Source organism: Pomacea canaliculata, linkage group LG2, assembly GCF_003073045.1.
Source record: "Pomacea canaliculata isolate SZHN2017 linkage group LG2, ASM307304v1, whole genome shotgun sequence".
Lineage (NCBI taxonomy): Eukaryota > Metazoa > Mollusca > Gastropoda > Architaenioglossa > Ampullariidae > Pomacea > Pomacea canaliculata.
In genome coordinates, this window is record NC_037591.1 from 27,418,127 (window position 1) to 27,441,708 (window position 23,582).

The 23,582-nt window shown below is 42.9% G+C and overlaps 1 protein-coding gene and 1 long non-coding RNA gene across 6 annotated transcripts; one reads left to right on the plus strand and one right to left on the minus strand.

The window, feature by feature from the left end:
- The first annotated feature begins 5,636 nt into the window (after window positions 1–5,636).
- LOC112557967 lies at window positions 5,637–20,787 on the plus strand. 4 transcript variants are annotated; one of them, XM_025228143.1, is made up of 4 exons: window positions 5,637–5,789; window positions 19,855–19,923; window positions 20,238–20,327; window positions 20,512–20,787. In XM_025228143.1, exons 1-4 carry the CDS (start codon window positions 5,760–5,762, stop codon window positions 20,563–20,565), a joined length of 243 nt encoding a protein of 80 aa, XP_025083928.1. In that variant the 5' UTR covers window positions 5,637–5,759; the 3' UTR covers window positions 20,566–20,787. The 4 variants fall into 4 exon arrangements, 3 of the variants coding, with proteins under 3 accessions (XP_025083928.1, XP_025083927.1, XP_025083926.1); XR_003098035.1 differs by lacking the exon at window positions 5,637–5,789 and adding an exon at window positions 9,988–10,093; XM_025228142.1 differs by lacking the exon at window positions 5,637–5,789 and adding an exon at window positions 11,757–12,300.
- LOC112557970 lies at window positions 17,965–23,462 on the minus strand. 2 transcript variants are annotated; one of them, XR_003098038.1, is made up of 4 exons: window positions 23,360–23,462; window positions 22,055–22,072; window positions 19,705–19,915; window positions 17,965–18,089 (listed from the first exon to the last, which is right to left on the minus strand). It is a non-coding gene; the product is annotated as an uncharacterized LOC112557970 (long non-coding RNA). The 2 variants fall into 2 exon arrangements; XR_003098037.1 differs by lacking the exon at window positions 17,965–18,089 and having other exon boundaries at window positions 19,569–19,915.
- Between the last annotated feature and the right edge of the window lie 120 nt (window positions 23,463–23,582).

The window sequence follows — 23,582 nt, forward strand, 5'->3', positions numbered from 1 at the left end:
CAAGATGGAGAAGCCACATGATCGACCTAACGAGACTCTGCGAGAAAAACCTCGAATTGCAATCTTGTTCTCTTTTCTGTTTAAGTGGATGAAACTCACCGGAGTGGCTCTCAGTGTTGATGTCACAGGTTCGGACAACAGAATTTACAACGAGTTACATCACAATGAAGTCTTTCTCATCGATTTGGAAAACGCTCCAAAAAAGGATGTCAAATCTTCGCATCTTGTAACTGAACCAAGAATTGAGAGCAAATGTACAAAGGCAACTTATACAATGATGTCATCAAAGTTTACAAGAAAGAGATTTTGGTGGTTAGTGAAAAAAATCTACAACCTGATCGTGTTGGTGATCGTGTGGTTTTCGTTTGTCTGGGTGGTTTTAGCTGTTGCGGTGTCGAAGCATCGCCTGGATGGCAATCTGCTGTCCTTGGTCTTCATTCTAATCTGGACGACCCAGAGCGCCATCATGAGCACCGTCTTCTACCTGCTGGGGTTCACAAGCTGGCTGACCAAAGTTGATATGCTGCTAGAAATATATCACCTCCGCACTGCTAGAACGGGCCTGAAACACACTGAATTCCTGACCAGGCTGAGAAAACAACTCCGAGTGGCTACTGTGATCACATCTTAATTTCTTCGACTGCTATTACAACCCTCACTCTGCTTTCTGGAATACCGAATGCTAGAGAACTTCTGGAATCTTCTGTACCCGCCGCAAAGACACTCCGTCAGAATTCCTTCAAGGTTCCGATATTGAACCATCTGGGGTTAATCTTCGCCGTACTTCCTGGATAAACATCGTGGTGTTTACTACGTCACTTACATACGTCCTCGGACAGCACTTCCGGTTGCTATCAGAAACGCTCGAATCTCGCCTTGCCGCAGGTGAAGACGACTTCTACGACCACTTGAAGAGTTACCGCCACATGTACCGGAGTCTGGAGGTCGTGGTCAGGGCGGCCAACGTCTGCCTGCGCTGGACCTCAGCGACTCACTTCGTTTCTTTTATCGCCTCCATCCTCTTCAGCTTCTTTGCCATGGCGAAAATCAGCGACGGGTTTCGGTCAGTCCTCCCCTTCGTCCTGATCAGCACGCCTCTGTTTGGGACTGCCCTGTGTCAAAGCTGCCACCTGCATGAACAGGTAAAGTAACTTGAAGGGGAAGGGTCAAGGTGAGGGGTCGTGAACTTAGTACTGAACGTCTGGCGTGAGCGAGTCGGAGTCCAAGATCCCATAAACTGGTGAACTGAAGTGGTTTGCCGTGTTGAGTGCATGATTGTAATCGTCAAAGATTATTCTTCCTTTTCCACCTCAGTTTTTCTGGTAAGCCAGTTGACCATTGGTTTTGAGTGGTCATGGGGTTCTTCACTCATATGCTTTCACTTCCATTTCAGACAAAAATTGTGTCAGCTTGTCTAATTAAAAGTAAACCATTTACTTTCCTAAGCGGGTGGTATTGTAACCTACATGAGAACTTTCGTTTGTGACGAAAAAATATTTTAAACAAGTATTTTTAGCCTTAAAGAAACGTCTCTCTCATAGAAACTGGCAAAGGTCACTGACTTTCAAAAATATGTGATGAAAATGAAATCATTTCTATAAAAAAAAGGTCTGTATACCATAGAAAACGGACTTGCAAACCCTGCTATAAAATCATCGGATACACAACCCGCACTTCTCAGACACAAATATTAGTGGTTTATTAGGTTTTAATAAACAAAGAGCAAACTTTCAGGTTACTTAAGGCATAATCAATCTGCGGCTGCGGAATATATTTACATATACATGCACAAAGAGAAGATTCACTATAATGGTAATTAACATGTGAATGTTCAAGATGGTCAGGTTATAGAGTTGATTGTAAAGTATGCTTTGAGAACAGAATATGCAAATGTTAATGTTATATTTGTAAATAGGATGTTTGTTTATCATTTTGCTCTTTGTCTCAAAATGTTTTTTTTAACTGACACTCATTACAGATTACCTTAGAATTAATATGCCCGGGAGTTGTGATAAAATAAAATGAAAAGTTTGTTAAACACAAAGTGGGACCAGCAGAGTGCTGAGTAGTTGGCTGGTGTGCTGATGGTGCAGACGGCTGATGGTGTCGGGTCACGTGATATGGCTCGGTATATATAACATGTACTCATCGCTGCTGGACACTAACGGTCCTCTCACTGCGACACGCAGCAGACATTCACCTGTCAAACTATTTCAACAGAGCGATGCGTTGATGATGCTGTAAACATCACCGTGAGGTATAAAGGCAGAGAAAAAAAAAATTGAAAAGGCCAATTCCTTGGCTACGCTGGCACGTCAGCATGGAAGGAACACCAAGCTGTGTTCTGTTATTCTTGACCTATGTCAGGTGGTTGAGCCTTCTCGGTTTATCTCTTAACGTCCGCACCGTCAGGAACAAAGTTAGCTCTGACACAACGGTGACACCCTCTACATCTGAGGTACATCCATTTGTGGTAGAAGCAGCGGATGAAGATGCCAAACGATGTGAGTCCAGAAACCGACTTACCACAACCCTGACCCCAGAACCTCGAAAAATTCAAAAGTGATCGCGATAAAACGGTTCTGGTGGTTTCTGGAAAAAATCTACAGTTGTTCGTCTTGTTGTGTATCTGGTTTTCTTTCGGCTGGACTTCAATAATTCTCGCCCTGTCAGTTCATCAACTAAGTGTCCACAACTTGCATTTCATTGTCACCTCCACTTGGACATTCCAGAGCGCCATTATGAGCGCCATTGTATTTTGGATGGGATTTTCTGATTGGCTGTCGCACATTACCAGACTTCTGGACTTGTTCCACGTTCATGCCTCCCAGGCGGGTCTGAAAAGCAAAGAGTTGTTCCTAAAGCTGAAGAAACATCTTTTCTCTGACCGTTATCAACGTAGTTGTTGGAATAGCGATCCTCCCGACCCTATTTTACACCTCCGCCTACATACCAATGACGACTTTGTCTCACAACTCCTCACTGGATTTTCTCTTTTTCCGCATCGGTGTATGCTTCTCTGTCGTTTCGTGGATAAACATTATTGTGTTCCTGACGATCCTCGTACATATTTTTAGGCATCACTTCCGGTTCCTGTCTGACGTCCTTAACAGGCAACTTTCCGAAAATGAAGACGACTTTTACCGTCAGTTGAGGAGTCACCGTCGAATGTACCAGACGCTGGTGGAGGCAGTGCACGTGGCGGACAAGTACCTGCGCCTCATCTCCGGCACCCAGTGCCTCTTCTTCATAGGGACTCTTCTCTTAAGCTTCTTCGCCATGGCCAGGGTGCAGAACTCATTGAAAATAGTCATGGCTGCTGCCGTTCTGAGCACAGTGCTGTTTGGGGCCGCTGTTTTCGAGGGCTGCCGTCTCTACGAACAAGTATGTGATGATTTTATGGTTCACTTGTCGTCAGTTATTTGATTTTAAGGATCAAAGTTATTTGAAGCTGCATATTTCTTAAAATACAAACATTTCTTTAGAGTCCCATAAACGTTTATTCTGGTGGAAAAGTATAATAATTGTTTATCTCAAGGACCGCATGAAGACAATTTTACGTGTTCACTTCTAGAACGAGGCCGTAGAAGAATTAACTCGATCTCCCATTGCTTCAAGGTTTGGATTCTTGTCATCAAACTTGAACAGGACTTTGGGCGTGTTGTCCTTGTATGTAGTACTAGTATAAAACAAAGAAAGAAAGAAAGAAACAAACAAACAAACGAACAAAGAAACAAAAAACAAAAAAAACAAACAAACAAACAAAAAAAACAAACAAAACAAAGAGCTTTTGCTAAGCTAAAACGACATGCCTTGTGTTGTGACGACACTGACATAGTTCTTTATATGGATTTCATTTCACAATGTTATTACCTCTACATCTTCACTTTTTGATTTCTTATTCAGTCCTGTATCGACAAGACAAGAGTCCAGTTCTATCATGACATATTCTTGTGTCAGACAGTATTTATGACAAAACATTAATAAAGTTATCAAATGTGAAATCATACACAACGAATATTAATCAAGTTGATATAATGAAACAAAAACTAATTAATTAATACCAGTATTAATATTGCAGCACATCTTACATCGGTCGACTTGTTCTCGTCTTCATGGTCTGATTATACACGCTTTATAGAAATTTTCAGAGTCTGTTAACATTTTACAGAATTACCTAATATGTTAGGTTGTACCAATAGTAATTTGTCGGTTTAATTTTATCAGCAGGGATTATTTTGGTTTGATTAGACTTGCTTTATAGAAGTGTTTATAGAAGTGTTTTATGTATATTAGCTACAGTTATCTTACACGCCAGGTTGGACCAGTAGTAATATGTTTCGTCAGACTGATGACAAGACTAATGACCGATCCTCTCAGTAAATATGACTTGCACTCACAGTTTGACTTGTATCAACGGGACCAATCATCGAGGCAGGCATCGTGAAGCTGTCGCTCGCTGTGTCGCGCATTGGCTGCGACTGGCTTCCCTGTTCATATTGGCATTACACAAATCACACAAACATACCCTGTAATTAACATTTTTCCTGAGAATACAGAACCTTCAGAGATGGTCAAAGAACGTTAGAGTTCATTGCTCCAATAACCATCTGTAAGTCCGTTGGAGCGGTACCATGCAGGACACATCTGGCACTGGTTGTTTGTTGTTGACATACTTCAGATGGATGAAACTTCTTGGCTTGTCTCTCAATGTTCACACGACAAAGAACAGAGTCGGCATTCAAACGCAGAATTTTTTTCACACGGAATCATCAAGTAGAGGGTTACATTCTGCACCGAGCATCGTTCAGTCGATAGAGAACCCAGTAAAGCAGACAGCAGATGGAAACGACTCCAACGAAAATGAAGCAAGAGAAGGAACTATGGATACAAGTCCTGGAATAAAACTTCACAGTCGAACACAATATCTCGAAAAGTTCAAAAGAGGAGAAGAAACGTTTCTGGTGGTTTTTGGAGAAGATATACAGCTTGATTATCTTGCTGCTCATCTGCTGTACCGTCCTGTGGATTTCAGCCGCCTTCGCACTTTCGGACCATCCTTTCGATTTTAAGTGTTGCCCCTAGCCATCACCTTCATCTGGGCAGCTCCCAGCGCCCTCCTCAGCGCCATCTTTTACAGGCTGGGATTTACTGACTGGTTGTCCACCATGACCAGTCTTCTGGAGGTGTACCATGTGCAAGCAACACAGCTGGGCTTGAATTGTGAAGAACTTTTCAGAGGTTGAAAAGACGAATTCGAGTTGTGACCGCCATACAGCTAGTACTTTCGGGTATCATTACTGTGGTCACTTTTGTCACGAATTCATTGTTTCCTGCAGACTTTATGACCTTCATAGTGCCAACTAGGATGAAGGAGTTCTACATTTCCTATTTGTGGTTTGTTGTTCGACTGGTCTCTGTTTTTCTTTCACCTCTTGGGTCAATATAATGATAATTATGACATTACTCATGTATATCTTGCGACAACACTTTCGATTCCTTTCCCGGCTGTCACGGCTCAGCTTTCCAAAGATGAAGATGACTTCTACTGTCTCGTGAAGAGCTATCGCCAAATGTATCAGACACTGGCCCAGATCGTGCACGTGGCAGATAAGAATTGCAACTGATTTTTGGCATCTACTGCTTGGTCTTCATTCTGTCAAGCATCTTCGGCTTCTTCGCCTTGGTTAAAGTCTCCGAACTCTTCTGTAACCGTTTGTCCGACACTGATCGTCTGTTTGGTCCAGTTTGGAGTGACCATGTTTCAAGCCTGCCTTCTCCAAGAGCAGGTATGAGCTTGTTTTTTTTTATTATTATTATTTTCATTCAATCACTTAACGTTGTAAAAAGTTAAAGGGAGCGTGGTTTTTTTTTTCAAACATTAAGGAAATTCAGGCTATGTGGTTTAGGATTTCATCAAATGAAGATCTTCCACTAATCTCGTAACAGTTATATTTACACGCAAAAGAGATAAAGCTTTTAGACATCCGCAATGTGCTCAAGCAAACAAATCAAATCAAGCTGGTTAAAATGAATCCGGCTCATGTGCATTCATCAACCGTTTTCAAACAACTGTTTATTGACAAGCTCATTAAAACAAAGAACGACATCAACGCGGGGTATTTGCAGAGCTGTTCAACACGAGCTCGGGTATGCCACCCTGATCTAACCTCACCCACAGATCGATGGACAAACGCCATTGGCAGCTCGTCTTCATTACCTATTGACCTTCCAGTCCTGCAGGACGAGAAAGAATAGAGTTCTGGATTTTCCCCTGTATCATGAACTTTATAGAAATACTGTCAGGCAGTGTTAAGGCCCCACAAGCCAAGAGAACTTTACCCAAAGTTTTCATTTGTGAAATATTGAGGCATACTTAAGAATTATTTTGTCATCTGGCTTTTCATATCTCAAAAGCCCGTTACTTGGCAACAACGCAGCACTTGTCACTGGCTGCTGTGGCGACTGCTGGACATCAGAGATGTACACTGCAGCTGAACGGTTGAGAGATTTTATTCCTGATTGTGATTTTATCTCGAGTGGTCGAAAGGTCCTGCTTCTCATGATGTGCTAGCATTGCCAGCTGTTTGACAGAAATGATGAAATGTATTTTTTCGGAAAAACATACAACTTAAAACCTAACTTCAATCGAGTTTATCTGTTTCTGACTGATCCAAGCGAAATCGAAGCCACAATTGTTGTTTGTCCCAAAGGAAAGAACATTTAGAGAACCTTTGATTGCTGGGTTAGGTTTGTTAGGATTGTTGACAGTTGATATCTACAGAATCGTTAACGTCTGCCATGAATGAAGCCGTTCTCATGGAGGCCTTTCGTCCTCTTCTCAAAATGATGAATGTAATGGGATTTTACTTTACCTTGGGGAAACAATCGAGTGAGAGCACGGCTGACGGAGAAACAAAATCAAGCCGCGAAGACAGAAAAGTGTGCTTCGAGCAGAGCTCCTCGACAACACGAATTGTTCGAGTGAAGGTCTCATCGGCACCGTTAGAAGACGAGCAGATCTCGACCATCGAATACACCACCAACAGTACAGGATCTGTCAATCTCGAGGGTAGCCATCTTAGCCTCGGGGCAGCCCTGACGTGGAAGGTGGGTCGTGGCAGCACACAAGGGAGGAAGGTGAAAACCTTCTTCAAAGGACCCACGGGCTTGCTCACCTGTTGCTGACCGTGTACCTGACTCTTCAAGTCGCAGCCACCATTTGGGTCTTGGATACATCCCTTGAAGGCATCACTCCCATTCGTATTATCACTACCGTGTGGATGATGCAGTGCACCTCAAACACCGCCATCTTCTTCAGAGCTTCCTTCGGCGACTGGCTGTCCAGGGTCTTCGAGGGCTTTGGCCAGTTCCACGAAGAGTGCGTCAGATGCGAACTTGACTTAACAGATCTTTACACTCGACTGAGGAGAGTGGTTCGCAAACTAACCATCTTGATGATCGTAGCAATGGTGATATTTGGACCTCCCACCCATCATGCTGCTACTCGTGCCAGAGGGTCAGACCTACGCTAAAAACATGGTTTTTCCTTTCGATATCTCTCCGGTTCCATTGTGTTTCCTGATGCTCATGTTCGAATTTCCTTTCGCATTCTGGATTTGTGTGGAAATCTTTATTGTTGAGATGACCTATTGCCTCACTAAGTATTTTCAGTTCATTGCAGACGCCATGAAGTGTAAGCAAAGTGCGGATGAAGCAGAGTTTTGTGGTAATCTTGGTGTGTACAGAGAACTGTACCTCCAGATATCCGACATCACCAATGTTCTCAACAGATACGTTGGTTTGGTCTTCGCCATGTTGTATCTCCTCAGCATCACGATAGTCGTCTTCATGGGCTACATCTTTGTCAAGTCTCGTTTTGAAGTGGGAACGACTTTAGTTCTCTTGGTTTGGGTGCTCGTCCAGTTTCGTCCGTCGTGGTGACTTCGTTGTCTTGTTGTTCGCTCAATCAACAGGTAAGAAAAACGTCGAAGTAAGAAATCGCGATGAGCAGGTAAGACACAAAACACAAAGACATTTAGAGAGAGATATATAAAACATTACACAAATAGATGCAATAACACCAAAAGAAACCAAAATCAATTGCTGAAGACGACCAAACAATACTGTTCACATTCTTTTGAGTAAATATTAATCGTTAAAAATGTTAAGATTGTTAACATCGAAATAGAAAGTCTTTTTTAATTTTTATTACAGTGACGATGATTGTTGCAGTGGTAGAGGTTTTATTTTTTCTATGAATGATCGAATTCTTCATGTTTCATCTATCAATCCTATCTACTTCCTTCATGATGCAGAAAATCGTTACAATGTTGGAGCGTTACCGAGAGAGCAGACACACTCACGCGCACGCGCACGCGCACGCAGACACATGTTGAGCACGCATGCGTGCTTGCACAAGCTGGTTGTTACATCACGTGACACTAATGTTAATGAGATCGCTCGGTTTGTTTGTCGTTTACCATCGTGTGCATCGTGTGTTTGCACTGCTCTACGGGTTATGGAGGGTAAAAGCTTGTGAAAACCATCTGCCACAACCTTCAGTTTGCCGAACATCGGACTCGTGGTCTCACAGGTCTCGAGAAACATTTCTCCGCTAATTGGCTTGGATGTCGCCTGGTGGCTTCTGTCAGAGTAAATAATAGAGAATAACTTAACAGTAAATAGTGCAACAAAGTCACGGGACAAGTTTCAATGAGAAATCGTGGGACTTGACAAGTAAGTGAATTTTTTTTGCGGCGTTTCAGACCATAAAAGGAACAGAAGGCAGAAAGAGGAAATCATAACGAATTCAAAACGAAACAATTTTGAAGTAAAGCCGGAGTTACAGAATCCATTTGTTCTACTTGAACGTTCACTCGTACGTCTTCAAAAACAACTTTTTGGTTTTTTAGTAAATATTATCTTTCCGACTTTTATCGTCAAGGGACACATTCAAGACATGACAGACCCAACCGCATTCAAACTGTCAGATACTTTTGATAGTTTGATCTTTAAGATGCATTTATATGGACTTCATTTAATCGATAATATTGATGACGTCACCAAGAAAGTGGTTGAGAGCGATTTACTCAAGGATGTCACAGACACGATGTGTCCTGTTGCTGGCATCGACACACCGCTCGGTCCTCGGCCTGAAGACGCTGTCAGAAGACGAGGATCCAGTCTCGCAACTCAAACCTCGGAACGGAAATCAGTCGCAAATCCTAATCCTGAACCACTCATGTCCAAAATGAGGCTTACAAAACTTTGTTTTCGCATTTACGGCTTCATCATGGTGTGTGTTTTGTGGTTAAGTGTCGTGCAGACGATGCTGTCCTTCCGGCTCGATGGCGGAGAGGAAGGAGGAATCTTGATTCTTCGGATCACGTACTGGTGTGGACGCTGCAATGCGCGGCGTACGGGTCGGTGCTGTACAGGATGAGCTTCTCTGACTGGCTCACCACCCTGCTCAGTGAGCTGAATGCCCTTTATCTACTTGCCTCATCACTGGTCGTCTGTGACAAGAAGATGTTAAGTCAGCTGAAAATTCAGTTTCGCAGGAGGACATTTACCTATGTGATGATGCAATTTATTTGTTCTGCTTTTCTGTACATCTCGAAGTTTATTATGCCAGACATTCCCTCCTGATGAATAAAGTAGCATTGCCCTTTGGACCCGAGAGAGGCAACATTTATTTGTGTCTTCTAGTCCTGTGTCTGGAGGGACAGTCTGTCTCCTCAGCTACGAGCTTCTGTCGGATGTGACAGTCGTCGTCACACACCTCTTACATCAACTGTCCAGTCGCATCAGTTTTCACAACGATGAAAATGATATTTTGCCTCGTCTGACCACCTACCATCGTCTGTACCTGCATTTGTCTCGGATCACCAACTTTGCGGATTCGTATCTGAAGGTCATCTCAGCGATTTCCGTTATCGCAAACTGCGTCATCACGGTTTTTGTCATCTACACCATCATCGTCAAATACAATCTAGAAGTGTCGTTCAAAATTTTTATAACAGTGTGGTTTGTAGTCCACATTCTCGGGTTTCTGGTTGTGGCTGTTCGCTGCAGTAGTCTTCACAGCAAGGTAATTCATTGAATCATTTTATTTTTAACAGATAATCAGCACATCTAGCTTTATTTAATTCTTGTGTTCATCAAAACAAAAGATAATATCAATGATGATCATTTAGAGCAAAAGTTATGTCTGTGTATCATATAGACGGATTTTTGAAAATCTTATAATTTTATTATTATAATTAAGTACAGCTTTGAATATTACAAAGATAAATGATAATAATATATAAAAGATGGTTATGGCTGTAATGAGGAAACTCGTCTTCGTTTAATTTCTGATATCTTGACGATGCATGGAGGAGGGATGTGACATTGGGTCCTTCTGACATTTAAGTTATTCTGATGTTGTTACAAACTGTATTTAATTTTCGTCTGATTCCCAAAGAGTACGGGTGATCACATAAATGCCGGGCAATCACGTGGTACAGACAGGATTCAGTGTCTGCATCATGTCGTGTAGTTAAAGAGCAGCGGTGTAGGACCATGTGTGATGGGGGACAGTTTGCAGGTTTGGTCCTATCCCATGTAGGTGACCTCAACACACTGTCGATATACATGGACGCACGCACCAATGATTTAAGTCTCACACACACACACACACACAAAGCACGCGCACGCACTCTTGTTTAAAAGCGCATGCGTACCAGAATTTTGTTCCATCACGCCACTCCCCGGTTAATAACGAGGGTCAGTCCATCTCCATCTGTTTTCAAAGCTCCATGTGTTGACACTGCTCTTCTCTGAACACAATATTATAAAACCCTTTCTACCTGGAGCATCAGACCAGATTTCTGGACAACGGACTTCTCTAAGTCGCGCACAGTCCTTCACTGTAAATATGCTTTGATGTTGGAGATGTGTATGTACAAGTAAGCTTGAGTGCAACAGACCGTGTCACAAGTTTCATTGGATAAGCGGCTCTTACAGCAAGTCGATGACATTCAGTGTGTATAAATAATTATAAATAATTCGACTTCTAGTCTCTCAAAGAGTGCTTCCACAACATTCTGAGGTAGCAAAACAGCATTTATTTTGCTGAAAGATTCTTTCTGTATTTAACAACAAGCGAACAAAACATTTTCAAAACAATGGCAAATCCCACTGTGTCTCAACTGTCCGATGTTTTTGATATTTTGGTCTTTAAGATGCGCTTATGTGGACTGAACTTAGTTGATTTTAGGAATGTCAGCAACAAAGTTACTAACGGCACCTTAGTGAAGGACAGGGAAGACACGACATCTGCTATGGAGACTAAGACAAGTGTGAGTTACCTGACTGAGGAGTCTGCCAGGACACGAACCTCTGACCTCCGCACTCACGTGACACAGCAGAGAGCAACGACACGTTGTAACCCACAGCCGCCCTCGTCCTCGCATGCGTGGATCCGAACCATCTGCTTTCGTGTTTATGGACTTGTTTGCTGGCGATCTTGTGGCTAAACTTCGTCCAGATTTCGCTGTCGTTTTTCCTCGATGGAGGAAAAGAAGAAGGAATCAAAGCAGTTCGGGTGACGTACGTGGTGTGGACGCTGCACTGCGCGGCATGCGGGTCTGTGATGTACAGGATGAGCTTCACTGGCTGGCTTGTCAGTCTGTTCCAGGAGATAAATGCTTTTCATGTGAAGGCCACGTCATCACTGGTCTGCGACGACAAGATGTTAGGTCGACTGAAAGTCCAGTTTCGTCTGAGGTGTCTGGCCTTTGTGATGGGGAAACTGTTTTTAGCGGCTCTGACATTTAGCTCTGTGTCAGCAGACGTACAACAGTTGATGAATAAGGTCATAATGCCCTTCTGGCCCTCAGGTGGAAGTGTTTACCTGTGTGTGTTGATGCTGTGTCTGGAGGGCTTCATCTGCATCCTCAGCTACGAGCTCCTTGCTAACGTGGCCATCCTCGTTTCACTCCTGTTTCATCGACTGTCGAGTCGCATCAGTTCTCATCTTGACGAAAGCGATGACAGCTTTCTGTCCTGTCTGTCCACTTACCATCGTCTGTACCTGCATTGTCTCGCATCACTAGTCTGGCGGACACGTACCTTAAAGTCACTACAGCCATTTCTGTCATCGCTAACTCCGTCATCGCCGTGTTTGTTATCTACGTTATCTTCGTCGTGCGCAACGTGGGAGTGTTGGAGAAGGTTACGATGACCATAGGGTTCACATTCAGTGTAGTCGGGTTCTCTATAGTCGCTCTTCGCTGCAGCTTTCTGCACAGCAAGGTATTTCATCACTTCACTTTATTTGTTTTTATTTGATTGTTATTTGTCTTCGTTTAGTTAAGTGTATGAGTATGAGTCTGTGCGTTTGTTTACGTCTCCTTGTTAAGGACGGAGAAAAAAGCGCAGCTGACCTGGTTATGACCTAGAATAAAGAGGAGGAGGAGGAGAAGAAAAATTGCATCTTTTTAAAGTGGTGACATGTTTCTACAAATGTTACATTATATTAGGGTGACCAAATAAAGTTTCCAGCACTTGTGGAATAATCACATAGTAACTCAAGCTTGCAGGGATGCTGTTGTGATTGTATGGAGGAGACAACACCTTGTCTGATTCTAAGAGTTTGCACGTTCGGACTTTTTAAAGTTCGTCCACACTGCGCATGCGCACACAAATACACGTAGGCACGTTCTGCCAAGCGACTAGAGCAGTGTAAACACTGTATCACAGATATTAAAGGACGAGCTGTTAAACGTTGTTATGATGTGTGATGTCACGTGATAGAAAAGACAGCCATAGCGTCCATGCACGTCTGCGCGCCAGAAACTCATCTTTGTGCGTGTTTGTGTGTGTGTGTGTTTTGTGTGTGTGTTTGTGTGTGTGTGTGTGTGTGTGTGTGTGTGTGTGTGTGTGTGTGTGTGTGTGTGTGTGTGTGTGTGTGTGTGTGTGTGTGTGTGTGTGTGTGTTTGTGTGTGTGTGTGTGTGTGTGTGTGTGTGTGTGTGTGTGTGTTTGCGTTTTTGCGTGCGTGAGAGAGATGTTCGCTTCTCTAGGAGACTAAAGATAACGCCGATGATAATGTTTAATTGCAAATATTGGGATGTCGAAATGTCATGACGAATGTTTTTAACAGATGGCGCTAGTTCAGTTTGGAAAAGTTCTAGATTTATTCGTATCTACATTATTATAAGTCATTTGACAGCTGACAGTTCTAGCTTCATTTTAAAAGAGAATTTGAGCGATTTGGTTGAGTTTTAGAGATTTTACAAGTTGAATATTGGAACATCAAACTGTCCATTTTCGCCGTGTTTTGCTATTTTACTTCCATAAAGGAAAGAACGTTCGTCAAGCTTGTGAAAAGTTGTATAAAGTTTCGGGTCACAATGTTCTACAAGAACGTCAGTGCCAACGATGGTTCTGGAAGTTCTGTGCTAGTGATTTCCTTCTCAGGACCCTCCTCGGCCATGGAGGCTCAGTTGATGACGTCACAGTAAATACATTGGTGGAGTCGACCCCACGTGACACGACACGATATATTGCAGAAACATTGATCATTCCTCATTCAAACCTTTACTACCACCACAGTAAGCTGCGACACGTAAGCAGACTCGATGTTTGGGTTCATTTGACGGCGCGTATAAACATCGGCAACACGCTCATTAAACGAGAGAAAAAACGATTTTTTGAAAGCTATTGATAACTGGCGATGAGATGTGGATTGTTTATAACAATGCGATGCGCAGATGGTGTTTGTCACGAGGTGATGACTCGCTCCAAACGATGATCAAAAACAGACATTCCTCAAACTTATCTCATACTCTTAGTGTGGCAAATCAGTCACGTGGTACAGACAGGATTCAGTGCCTGCATAATGTCATGTAGTTAATGAGAGCGGGGTGGGACCATGTGGGGTGGGGGACAGTTTGCAGGTTTGCCCCACCCCATGTAGGCGACCTCAACACACAGCCGAGCTTACATAGACGCACGCATGCGCGCACTCTTGCTCCAAAAGCGCATGCGTACCAGAATTTTGTTCATCACGCCACTCCCCGTTAATAACAAGTCAGTCCATCTCCATCTGTTTTCAAAGCACGATGTGTTGACACTGCTCTACGTGGCCTCCCTAAACATAACATTGTAAAACCCTTTCTCCCTGGAGCATCAGACCAGGTTTCTGGACAAGGGACTCACCTTCTGTACGGTCGTTGACTGTCCTTCACTGCTAGTGTACTTTGATGTTGTCACGTGACAGATGATGCAAGTAAAGGAAAAAAGTGAATAGCAAATAGTGCCACAGAATGTTTCACACCTTCATTGGATAAACGGCTCTTACAGCAAGTGGATGACATTCTGTGTTTATCTTCCACTAAATCCATCGAGCTCGAGGACCTTATAAATAATTCGACCTCGTATAGCGACGAGTGTTTCAGAGAATTCTGGGTTGGCAGGATAGGTTTGTTATTTGTTAAAAGTTCTTGTGTATTTAAAAACAAGCGAACAAAGCATTTTCAAAGAATGGCAAATCAAACTATGTCTCAACTGTCTAATATTTTTGATATTTTGGTCTTTAAGATGCGTTTATGTGGACTGAACTTAGTTGATTTTAGGAATGTCAGCAACAAAGTTACTAACGGCTCCTTAGTGAAGGACGCGGAAGACACGACATCTGCCATGAACACTAAGACAAGTGTGAGTTACCTGACTGAGGACTCTGCCAGGACACGAACCTCTGACCTCCGCACTCACGTGACACAGCAGAGGGCAACGACACGTTGTAACCCCGCGCCGCCCTCGTCCTCTCATGAGTGGATCAGAACCATCTGCTTTCGTGTTTATGGACTTGTCTTGCTGGCGATCTTGTGGCTAAACTTCGTCCAGATTTCTCTGTCGTTCTGGCTCGATGGCGGAAAAGAAGAAGGAATCAAAGCAGTTCGGGTGACGTACGTGGTGTGGACGCTGCACTGCGCGGCATGCGGGTCTGTGATGTACAGGATGAGCTTCACTGGCTGGCTTGTCAGTCTGTTCCAGGAGATAAATTCTTTTCATGTGAAGGCCACGTCATCACTGGTCTGCGACGACAGGATGTTAGGTCGACTGAAAGTCCAGTTTCGTCTGAGGTGTCTGGTCTTTGTGATGATGCACTTGTTTTTTGTTTGTCTGGTGTGGTGTCTGGGCTCATCAATCCTGTCATCCAACAGGTGCTCAATGAGGTAGCCTTGCCCTTTGGCCCCACACTCGGCGGTGTTTACCTGTCTTCGTCATTGCTGTGCTTGGAAAGCGCAGTTTGTCTTCTCTGCTACGAGCTCCTCACAAACGTCACCGTCGTCGTTACACACCTTTTTCATCGGTTGTCGAGTCGCATCAGCTCTCATCTTGACGAAAGCGATGACAACTTTCTGCCCTGTCTGGCCACCTACCATCGTCTGTACCTGCATCTGTTGCGCATGACTGGCCTGGCGGACACGTACCTCAAGATCACCACAGCCATTTCTGTCATCTCCAATTCCGTCATCACAGTTTTTGTTTTCTATATTATCTTCGTCAAAACCGATGTGGCGCTTAATGAGAAGATTATTCTGACTTTATGGTTTGTAATCAATGTCCTCGGATTCTCTGCGGTGGCTCTTCGCTGCAGTAGTCTGCATAGCAAGGTACTTCATGACTTCACTTTATTTGTTTTTATTTGTTTGTTGGTTGCCTTTTTTCTTATTGTTTACATCTGCTTGCTTTTGTTTTGCATAAGTGTATGTTTGTGTATGTTTATATGCATATGTCGTACTGTAGGAGAGATTAACTAATTCTTAACGACAGAGGATAGCTCAGAATAGACCTCATTATGACCTAGAATAAAAAGGAGGAGAGGGAAAAATCGTTCTGGAATCATAAGATGCTGATGTTGATATTTACCGTCTCTATTTTCTGTGTCCGTACATCGTGGCGCATTCAACGTGCAGAAAGTGCACGTTCGGTCTGCTTCACACACGCGCACGCAGCCTCATAACCACACACACACACATTGACTATCATGCCTACACGCGCACACACACGAATACACGCAAACACAAACATCGAGCGTGCATGGGCGAGGTGATTTCGTCACGTGACACCGCATTGTCATAACAACGTTGAACAGCTCGTGGTTTGTTATCGGTGCATACAGTGTTTACACTGCTCTCCTGGCTTGACGGACCGTAGAAGCTGCTAAAACCACTCAGCCCAGGAGCTTCTGTGTTAGATTGCAGGACAGCGGAGAAGTGTTCTCGAAGGATTGCGATGTCCCGCAGCTAATATGTTTGGATGTTGACTCGTCAGTGATGTGTGTGTGCAACTAGACGAAAATGTCGACAGCAAACAGTGCAACAGAGTGATGGAAGAAGTTTCATTGTACAAGCAAGTCATCCGACAGGTCAGTGACATTTGCACCGTTAATCAACCGAAGGCAGGAGGACTTTATAAATCATTGAAAATCTTGTTCAGCACAAACTTTTCCCAGTGAAACCGTGGTGGTTGGCTCAGTTTGTTCTGTTTAAAGGTTTTGTCAGTTTTTCGAAGTGCAGACAGAGACGAGACTAGTCAGTGCTTCGATTTTATTTTTTTCCACATTATTTTATTTTTCGGACGCGTAATCATCACAGGATACTTTAAAATCATGGCTAAGCTCAGTGTGTCCAATCTGTCAGATATTTTTGATATTTTGCTCTTTAAGCTGCGTTTATGTGGTTTTAATTTAATGTCCGAGACCGAGGATGTCACCGACAAAGCTGCTGACAGTGTTTTAAGCAAGGATGTCACAGACACAACGTCTCCTGTTGATGAGACAGACACAGCCATGGACTACTTCCCTGACGACCATGCGAGAAGACAAAGACCAGGTCTCGCCCTCAAGCGACACAGCAACAAACAGTCTCAAGTTACAACCGTGTGGAACACAAAAACAAAAATGAGCGGATCAAAACATTCTGCCTCCGTGTTTATGGATTTCTAGTGATCTCCATCTTGTGGCTGAGCTTTGTCCAGACTTTGCTGTCCTTCTGGCTCGATGGCGGAAACGAAGAAGGACTCCTGGTCACTCGGGTGACGTACCTGGTCTGGACCCTCCACTCCGCGGCATGCGGGTCCGTGCTGTACAGAATGAGTTTTACAAACTGGCTTGTCAGTCTATTTCGTGAGTTGAATGCCTTTCAAATGAAGGCCACGTCATTACTCATCTGCGACGACAAGATGTTAGGTCGACTGAAAGCACAGTTTCGTTTCTCGGCCTGGTCCTTTGCGATTGCGCAAGTGTTTTTTGCGGGTCTTGTGTACCTGTCGAAGTTTTTTCTGCCAGATGTACAACAGCTGATAACTAAACTAATCTTACCTTTCGGACCCACAACTGGCAGTGTTTACCTGTGTATTGCACTCATGTGTCTCGGTGGCACTGTCTCACTTTACGGCTACGAACTTCTCTCAGATGTGACAATCGTCGTTACACACCTTTTCCAGCGGCTGTCGAATCGCATCAGTTCTCACCTCGATGAAAGTGATAACGACATTCTGCCTTGTCTGGCCACCTACCACAGGATGTATCTGGACCTGTGTCGCATCACTGGCTTGGCGGACGTGTACCTCAAGGCCACCACCGCCATTTCTGTCATCTCCAATGGCATCATCACTATTTTTGTCATCTATATGATAATCTTCAAGCACAGTCTTTTAATCTGGTTTAAGATTTTACTGAGTGTGTGGTTTGTAATCAACATACTGTGGTTCTTAGCGGTGGGTCTGCGATGCAGCTTTCTTCATAGCAAGGTAATTAATTCATTGTCGTTTTTATTATATTTATTCAAGTGCGTGCGTGTGTGTGTGAGAGAGAGATATTGAAAGAGAGAGAGAGAGAATTTAACGGAAAAACCATGGAGTCAAGAGGACCTACTTTTCGTCACAAGCTGTGCGCAGGTCCACACGACTGCCCGCTGGCTCAGCCTCATTGTCATTGGACGAACGGTTGCCTGGTAACCGCGCTCTTGTAGTCTGCGAGTAGCCATTAAAGATTCTCGCCAGAAGAGCAGATCGACAGATGGGTTTGGAGTGACTGGGAAACAGATGTGCAAAGAGGCTTTTATGCCGAGGCTGACAGGAAATAAAAGATAGAATTGTTTTGAAGCAATAGGAATTTGTTTTAAAGTGAAAATGGCTTCCGCTTATAATAATATTTCCGATGTTTTCGGTAGTTTAGTTTTCTTGATGCGACTATGTGGAATTGACATCAGCAACAATCTTGCTTCCTCTGTTAACAAGATAAGAGACACTACTGGAGTCCAGTCATCACACAGCACGACTTTGTTAGTGAGTGGTCCAGCATCCTCCATCGACACACAGACGCCTTCACAAGGCATCCCCACCCACGGTTTTCAGAGACACGGGTTTAAAAAATATTTCTTTCGTGTTTCTGGATTTCTGGTGGTGGCAGTGACATGGGCCAGCCTTCTGCAGACTGTCCTTTCCTTTTGGCTGGACAGCAGGACGGAGGAGGGAATCTTTGTCCTGCGGATCACCAGCACGCTTTGGTTGTTGCAGTGCGCAGCCAACGGAACCGTTCTCTACAGGATCGGGTTTTCCGGTTGGTTGAGCACACTTTGTGAAAGCCTGGAAGACTTTCATCTAGCAGCCATGGCTTTGAACGTCTGCGATGACAAGACCATACCTCGGTTATATCAGAGCATTCGTCGCAACATCCGGGCTTTTGTGATTTCGCAAGGTCTCTTAGCAGCGTTGTTTTTCTTCTCTTACTATTTGTGTCTGAAGTGAAGTACATGTTTGACAAAATGGCATTCCCCTTTATTCCTAGCTCCAGCTCATGGGTGTTGTGTCCTCTGCTCTTAACGATCAACAATACTTGCTGGATCCTTGGCTATGAGCTAGTCTGCATCCTGACCATCACACTCAGACATCTCTTCCACCAGCTGGCAGTCGGCATCGCCGATCATCGCCTTCACAACGAGAGGTTTGTCAGTCGTCTGGGGGACTACTCCAACCTGTACGTTGATTTGTCCCGTGTCACCTGCTTGGTAGACAGGTATCTCCGGGTCATCATGGCCGTGGCTGTCTTCATCAACTCCGTCATTGCCGTTTTCGTCAACTACATAATTCTCAAGCTAAACTTAAAGGTCTGGGTGATCTGCGTTGTGTCTGCGTGGTTTTCAGTTTGTGCCATTGTTTTTCTTGCGACTTCAGTCCTTTGCAGCAGAGTTGAGAGCAAGGTAACTACAGGTGGTATATTTTCTTGTCTGTGGATGTTTGCGAGTCTATTTCTGCGTGTTTGCGTGTATTTTCTGTGTGTGTGTGTGTGCGTGCCCCTGTTTAAATGTTCCACCGCAGGGGTATTGTGTTTTGATTATATTTTTTGTTCTTCTTAGTACACAGTTTCTTTTTTAATTTTATCTATTCACAGAGACAGATTGAGAGACAGAGTAAGAGGCACAGAGAGAATGTTCGCGTGATATTTTTCAGTGATATCCCGTAACTGCATTTCCGTCTGAATCCGGTTGAGTCTTAGGTTTGTTATAAAATTATTTTTTCTCTCTCCCCTTGTTATCGTTAAGGAAATGTTTCAGTACAGATTAACGAATGTTTGCTAATGTTGTAATTTAGCAACACCTCGGAAGTGACGTCATGTTCATAATTCAGCTTTGCTGAACAGCTCTCACCCTTTTAACTGTGGTTGGAGACGGTTGCACTACTGTATGCTGTTGACACACGAAAAGAATCCATCATCAACGGGGACAGGTCACAGAGTTTCTGCTGAAAATAGTTTTGGTAATTTTGATCCTATGCACCACTCTTGTGTTTCTTTGCAGGCCAAGGCACCGCTACAAACACTGCTTCGTGTCCAGTCAGCAAGCAAGAACCCACAGCACGCTGCAGAGGTTAGAAACAGATTGAAGTCCACAAATATTTGACAGTTTACAGATTACAGGTCACACACACACACATATTGAGACAACGACTCTAAACATGTAATTTTTGTAAAATATTCACCAGAATGAGAAATTGATAAAACCTTTATCTTCCTTTCTTCTTTCCTGTTTTGCCTTTAGTCTATTGAATTCATGATTTTGTGTTCTTCTTCTCTCTTCTTTTCTGTTACTCATTCTCTTGCTTATTCAATTTTCTTCCTTTCGTGTGAATAGCTTTTTACTAACAGTTTGGATTTTGTAACTCGATGGCTGTCCTGTTGCAGCTGAACCTGTTCATTCAGACTATCATTCACGGTAATGTGGGCATCAGTGTTATGGACCTGTTCGTCATCACCAAGGGCACCATCCTCACGGTAATGAATTACCTAATTGTCGGTCCACGTAGTTAGAAGTATTGCTTTTTGTTTTATTTTTGTTGACACGGGGTAACAGCTCCAACTTTTCCGTAGCTTCTTTGTTGTAAGTTCGGATCTGCTCATTACAGACGATCATAAACATTTTTACTTTTTAAAATTCTGATGGCATCTTATTTTCCAGATTGTCAGCGTGGTGGTGTCATATTTTTTCGTCATTATCCAGCTGAACATCTAATCAACATCCAGCTCGACATCTGGTCATCATCCAGGTGAATATCCAGCCATCGTACAGCTGAGCACCTGGCGCTAATCTCACCCCACAACCTACAACCGGACTGTTTAGTGTCCTGCACACGTGCCTGAGACCTGGCTCAGCAGACGAGGCCAACAGACAGGCATCAGAAGGCGTCAGACAGGCGTCAAGCAGGTGTCAGAGAGGCATCATACAGGTGTCAGACAGGCGTCATTCAGGCGTCAGACTGTCTGTTTTACTTGTCTGCTTGTGTCTGGCTGCCTTGTAACCGTCCATGCAGGACTTCACTCTAAGGGAGGTGACTGCTTCCATCGTACATATCAAGATACAGAACTCCTTTGGCCTCTTTTCGTCATAGTTACCTTTCTTCCCAGCGTGCGCTTGTTTATTGTTGTCTTTGTGTCACCTTTGCGTAACATATTTCATCTATATATATATATATTGATTTAAAATGAACCAAAAGAAAATTAACTAGATTTGCAACCATTCATTTATAGAGAAGATCTGCAGACAATTAAAATCGACAAAAGTCGAGGAAGTGGTGTACACTATTTTTTTTAAAAGCTATACTCGTGTATGATTTTATAATGGCAACTATTACCCTAACTATAAAGGTTACCGTGCCAAATATTTTATTTACCCTATTGCCAAGATTGGTCAAAACATTTCTGGCATTGCCTATTACTATAAATGAAAGACTATATCTTTAAAATAAAAGTGGAGTAAATTAAATTGGAGGATACTGTTTGAATCTTGTTTTATCTTCATCCCAACTTATTTGTCAAACATTTTAAGACATGTTTTGAAAGTTTGTTAGATGTTCGTCTTTTTAAAGACCTTAACTTACCTGTTAAAGTAACCGCATGCCTTGTATTTGTCGATTGCCAAATACTGTTGTGGTCTGTATACGTGCACTTTTCTTCTGTGATATTTTACCTGTGCATCGACTTGTTGCTAAGCAACGGATAACAGTTGTTTCATTTAAGCTTGTGTAACTATCTGTAGGTATGTTTATGCCAGTGGGGTCCGCACTAGCCGCTGCTTCCTGGTGTCCACACATTTTTCGTTTATTTCAGATGATATTTTGTGTCAGTAGCGTGTCTGGCACCGCACTCTTGGACAAGCAACCATTGCGGCTATGAGCAGACAACTCTTTGCTCGGTGTCACGAGGACTGTAACGGCTACAATTGCTTTCAGATTCACATGAGGGCTCAGAGTCGGGTTTGTGCAGATATCGACTATAAGACACTACACAGTAAGGCGCTCAAACGTGTATCACTCCGCAAAAAATAAAAGAAATTGAACCAACCAAAATGATTGAAAAAAAAGTGTTTCCATATTAAAACGTTTTTCAAAATTCATTACTAATGGATTGGATTAGGATTTCACTTAAACATATGCTATTTTATCTTGTTTACACAAATAATAGTAAATGATATCACACAGAAAGAGTACTTTGTGTATACATACCCTGCACTTGTCTGTTTTCTGGAATAAAGACAATTTGAATTGTTATTAAACGTTTTTATTGTGTGTTGCTTCCCTTGTTAACACATTCCTAGCATGTGAACTTCGTGCACACACACACACACATCTCTAACACACACCCGGTATAATATTAATACAAATTTTGAAAACTATCATGGTAATACTAAAGAAAGTCGACGTAACTTGGGTTTTGGTGAAGTTTGGAAACAAAACATCTTTAAGATTGTGTGCGAGAAGCGCGGGTTCAAGAAAATATTCAACTTAGTGTTTGTAGTTTTATTAGTCAAAGCTTTTCTTTGTTCAAACAAAAGGTAGAGGGAAATTAAAAGCGCTGATTAAAGTTAAACAAAGGATATTCGTGACTCGTTTAAACTCAGCGTTTCATCGTTCGGACAAGGACCAGTCAGGCTAAGGTAGGTGAGATCACCACCTAGCAGCGGGTAAGAAGATAAATAAAACAGAAAAGGCAGAGAAACATTATAGCAAATAAAAAAAAAAACTATTATGATGTTATCAAACAAACACAACGAGCTTGACTGAGTAGTCTCTAGTCTAAACCAAGGGCACTCACTGCAAGTCAACTGTTGTGGGGCCAAAACGCAGTTGTATCCCTTTAGCTACTTCGTGATGGACGAACAGAACTAGTCTCTATTATCATCCCTGTTTTAAGTTTAATCTACAAACACAACACGTGTTAAAAGAGAAATTTTACTTAACTTTAAAACTTTAACTACTATCTTTTCTTCAAAAGCCATTTATTTCGGCTTGTCAGTGTTAAGGTTCGCTTTTCACATTTTTTAAAAAATTTGATTAACCGGCATTTTGCTTTCGTTTTGAAACGTCGTTTCGGTTTCTAAGAACAAGCCAAGATTTAAAATATATATATATTAACACTAGAGAACCTTTTGTTTATTTCGTGTAAATCAGAACTTTTTCTGCATGGTTCTAGCTGTTGCGCTAATTGAATTTTCTCACTTTTTAATCATTTATATTTTTAGAAAACATTGCTTTAAAATGAACACTTTTTTTTTCTCTTTCAATGACTCACGAGGAGCTATCTCGTATCTGCTTTTTTTGTGGTATTAATTACTAATGCTGTAGTCACCACCACCACCACCACCACCACCCACAGAACCACCATTACAACATAATCGTTGTCTACCTCGTCTTGGCTTTATCACCAAACACTTAATCATACTTAGTGCGCGAACTAGTGTTTCATTACATCCTGCTACACACGTCTGTCACCGTTGATAACGTCATCGCGAGGGAAAAAAGCACAGTTACCTGTGGCAACATCTACCATTCTCCTCTCTCTCTATCATGAAGGTAGCGAGACTCGGTCTGTAGGCGCCCTCGGTTATCTCGCGCCCACCCCTACCTGTCGTCGTCTACGTCACCACTAAGCCAACATTGCTTTGCCGCTACAACCTACACCACAATTAGCTGTAACCACACAACGCTTGCCACAGTAAAAAGTCTGTCTGGACTTTTATCTCAGTGCGCACCC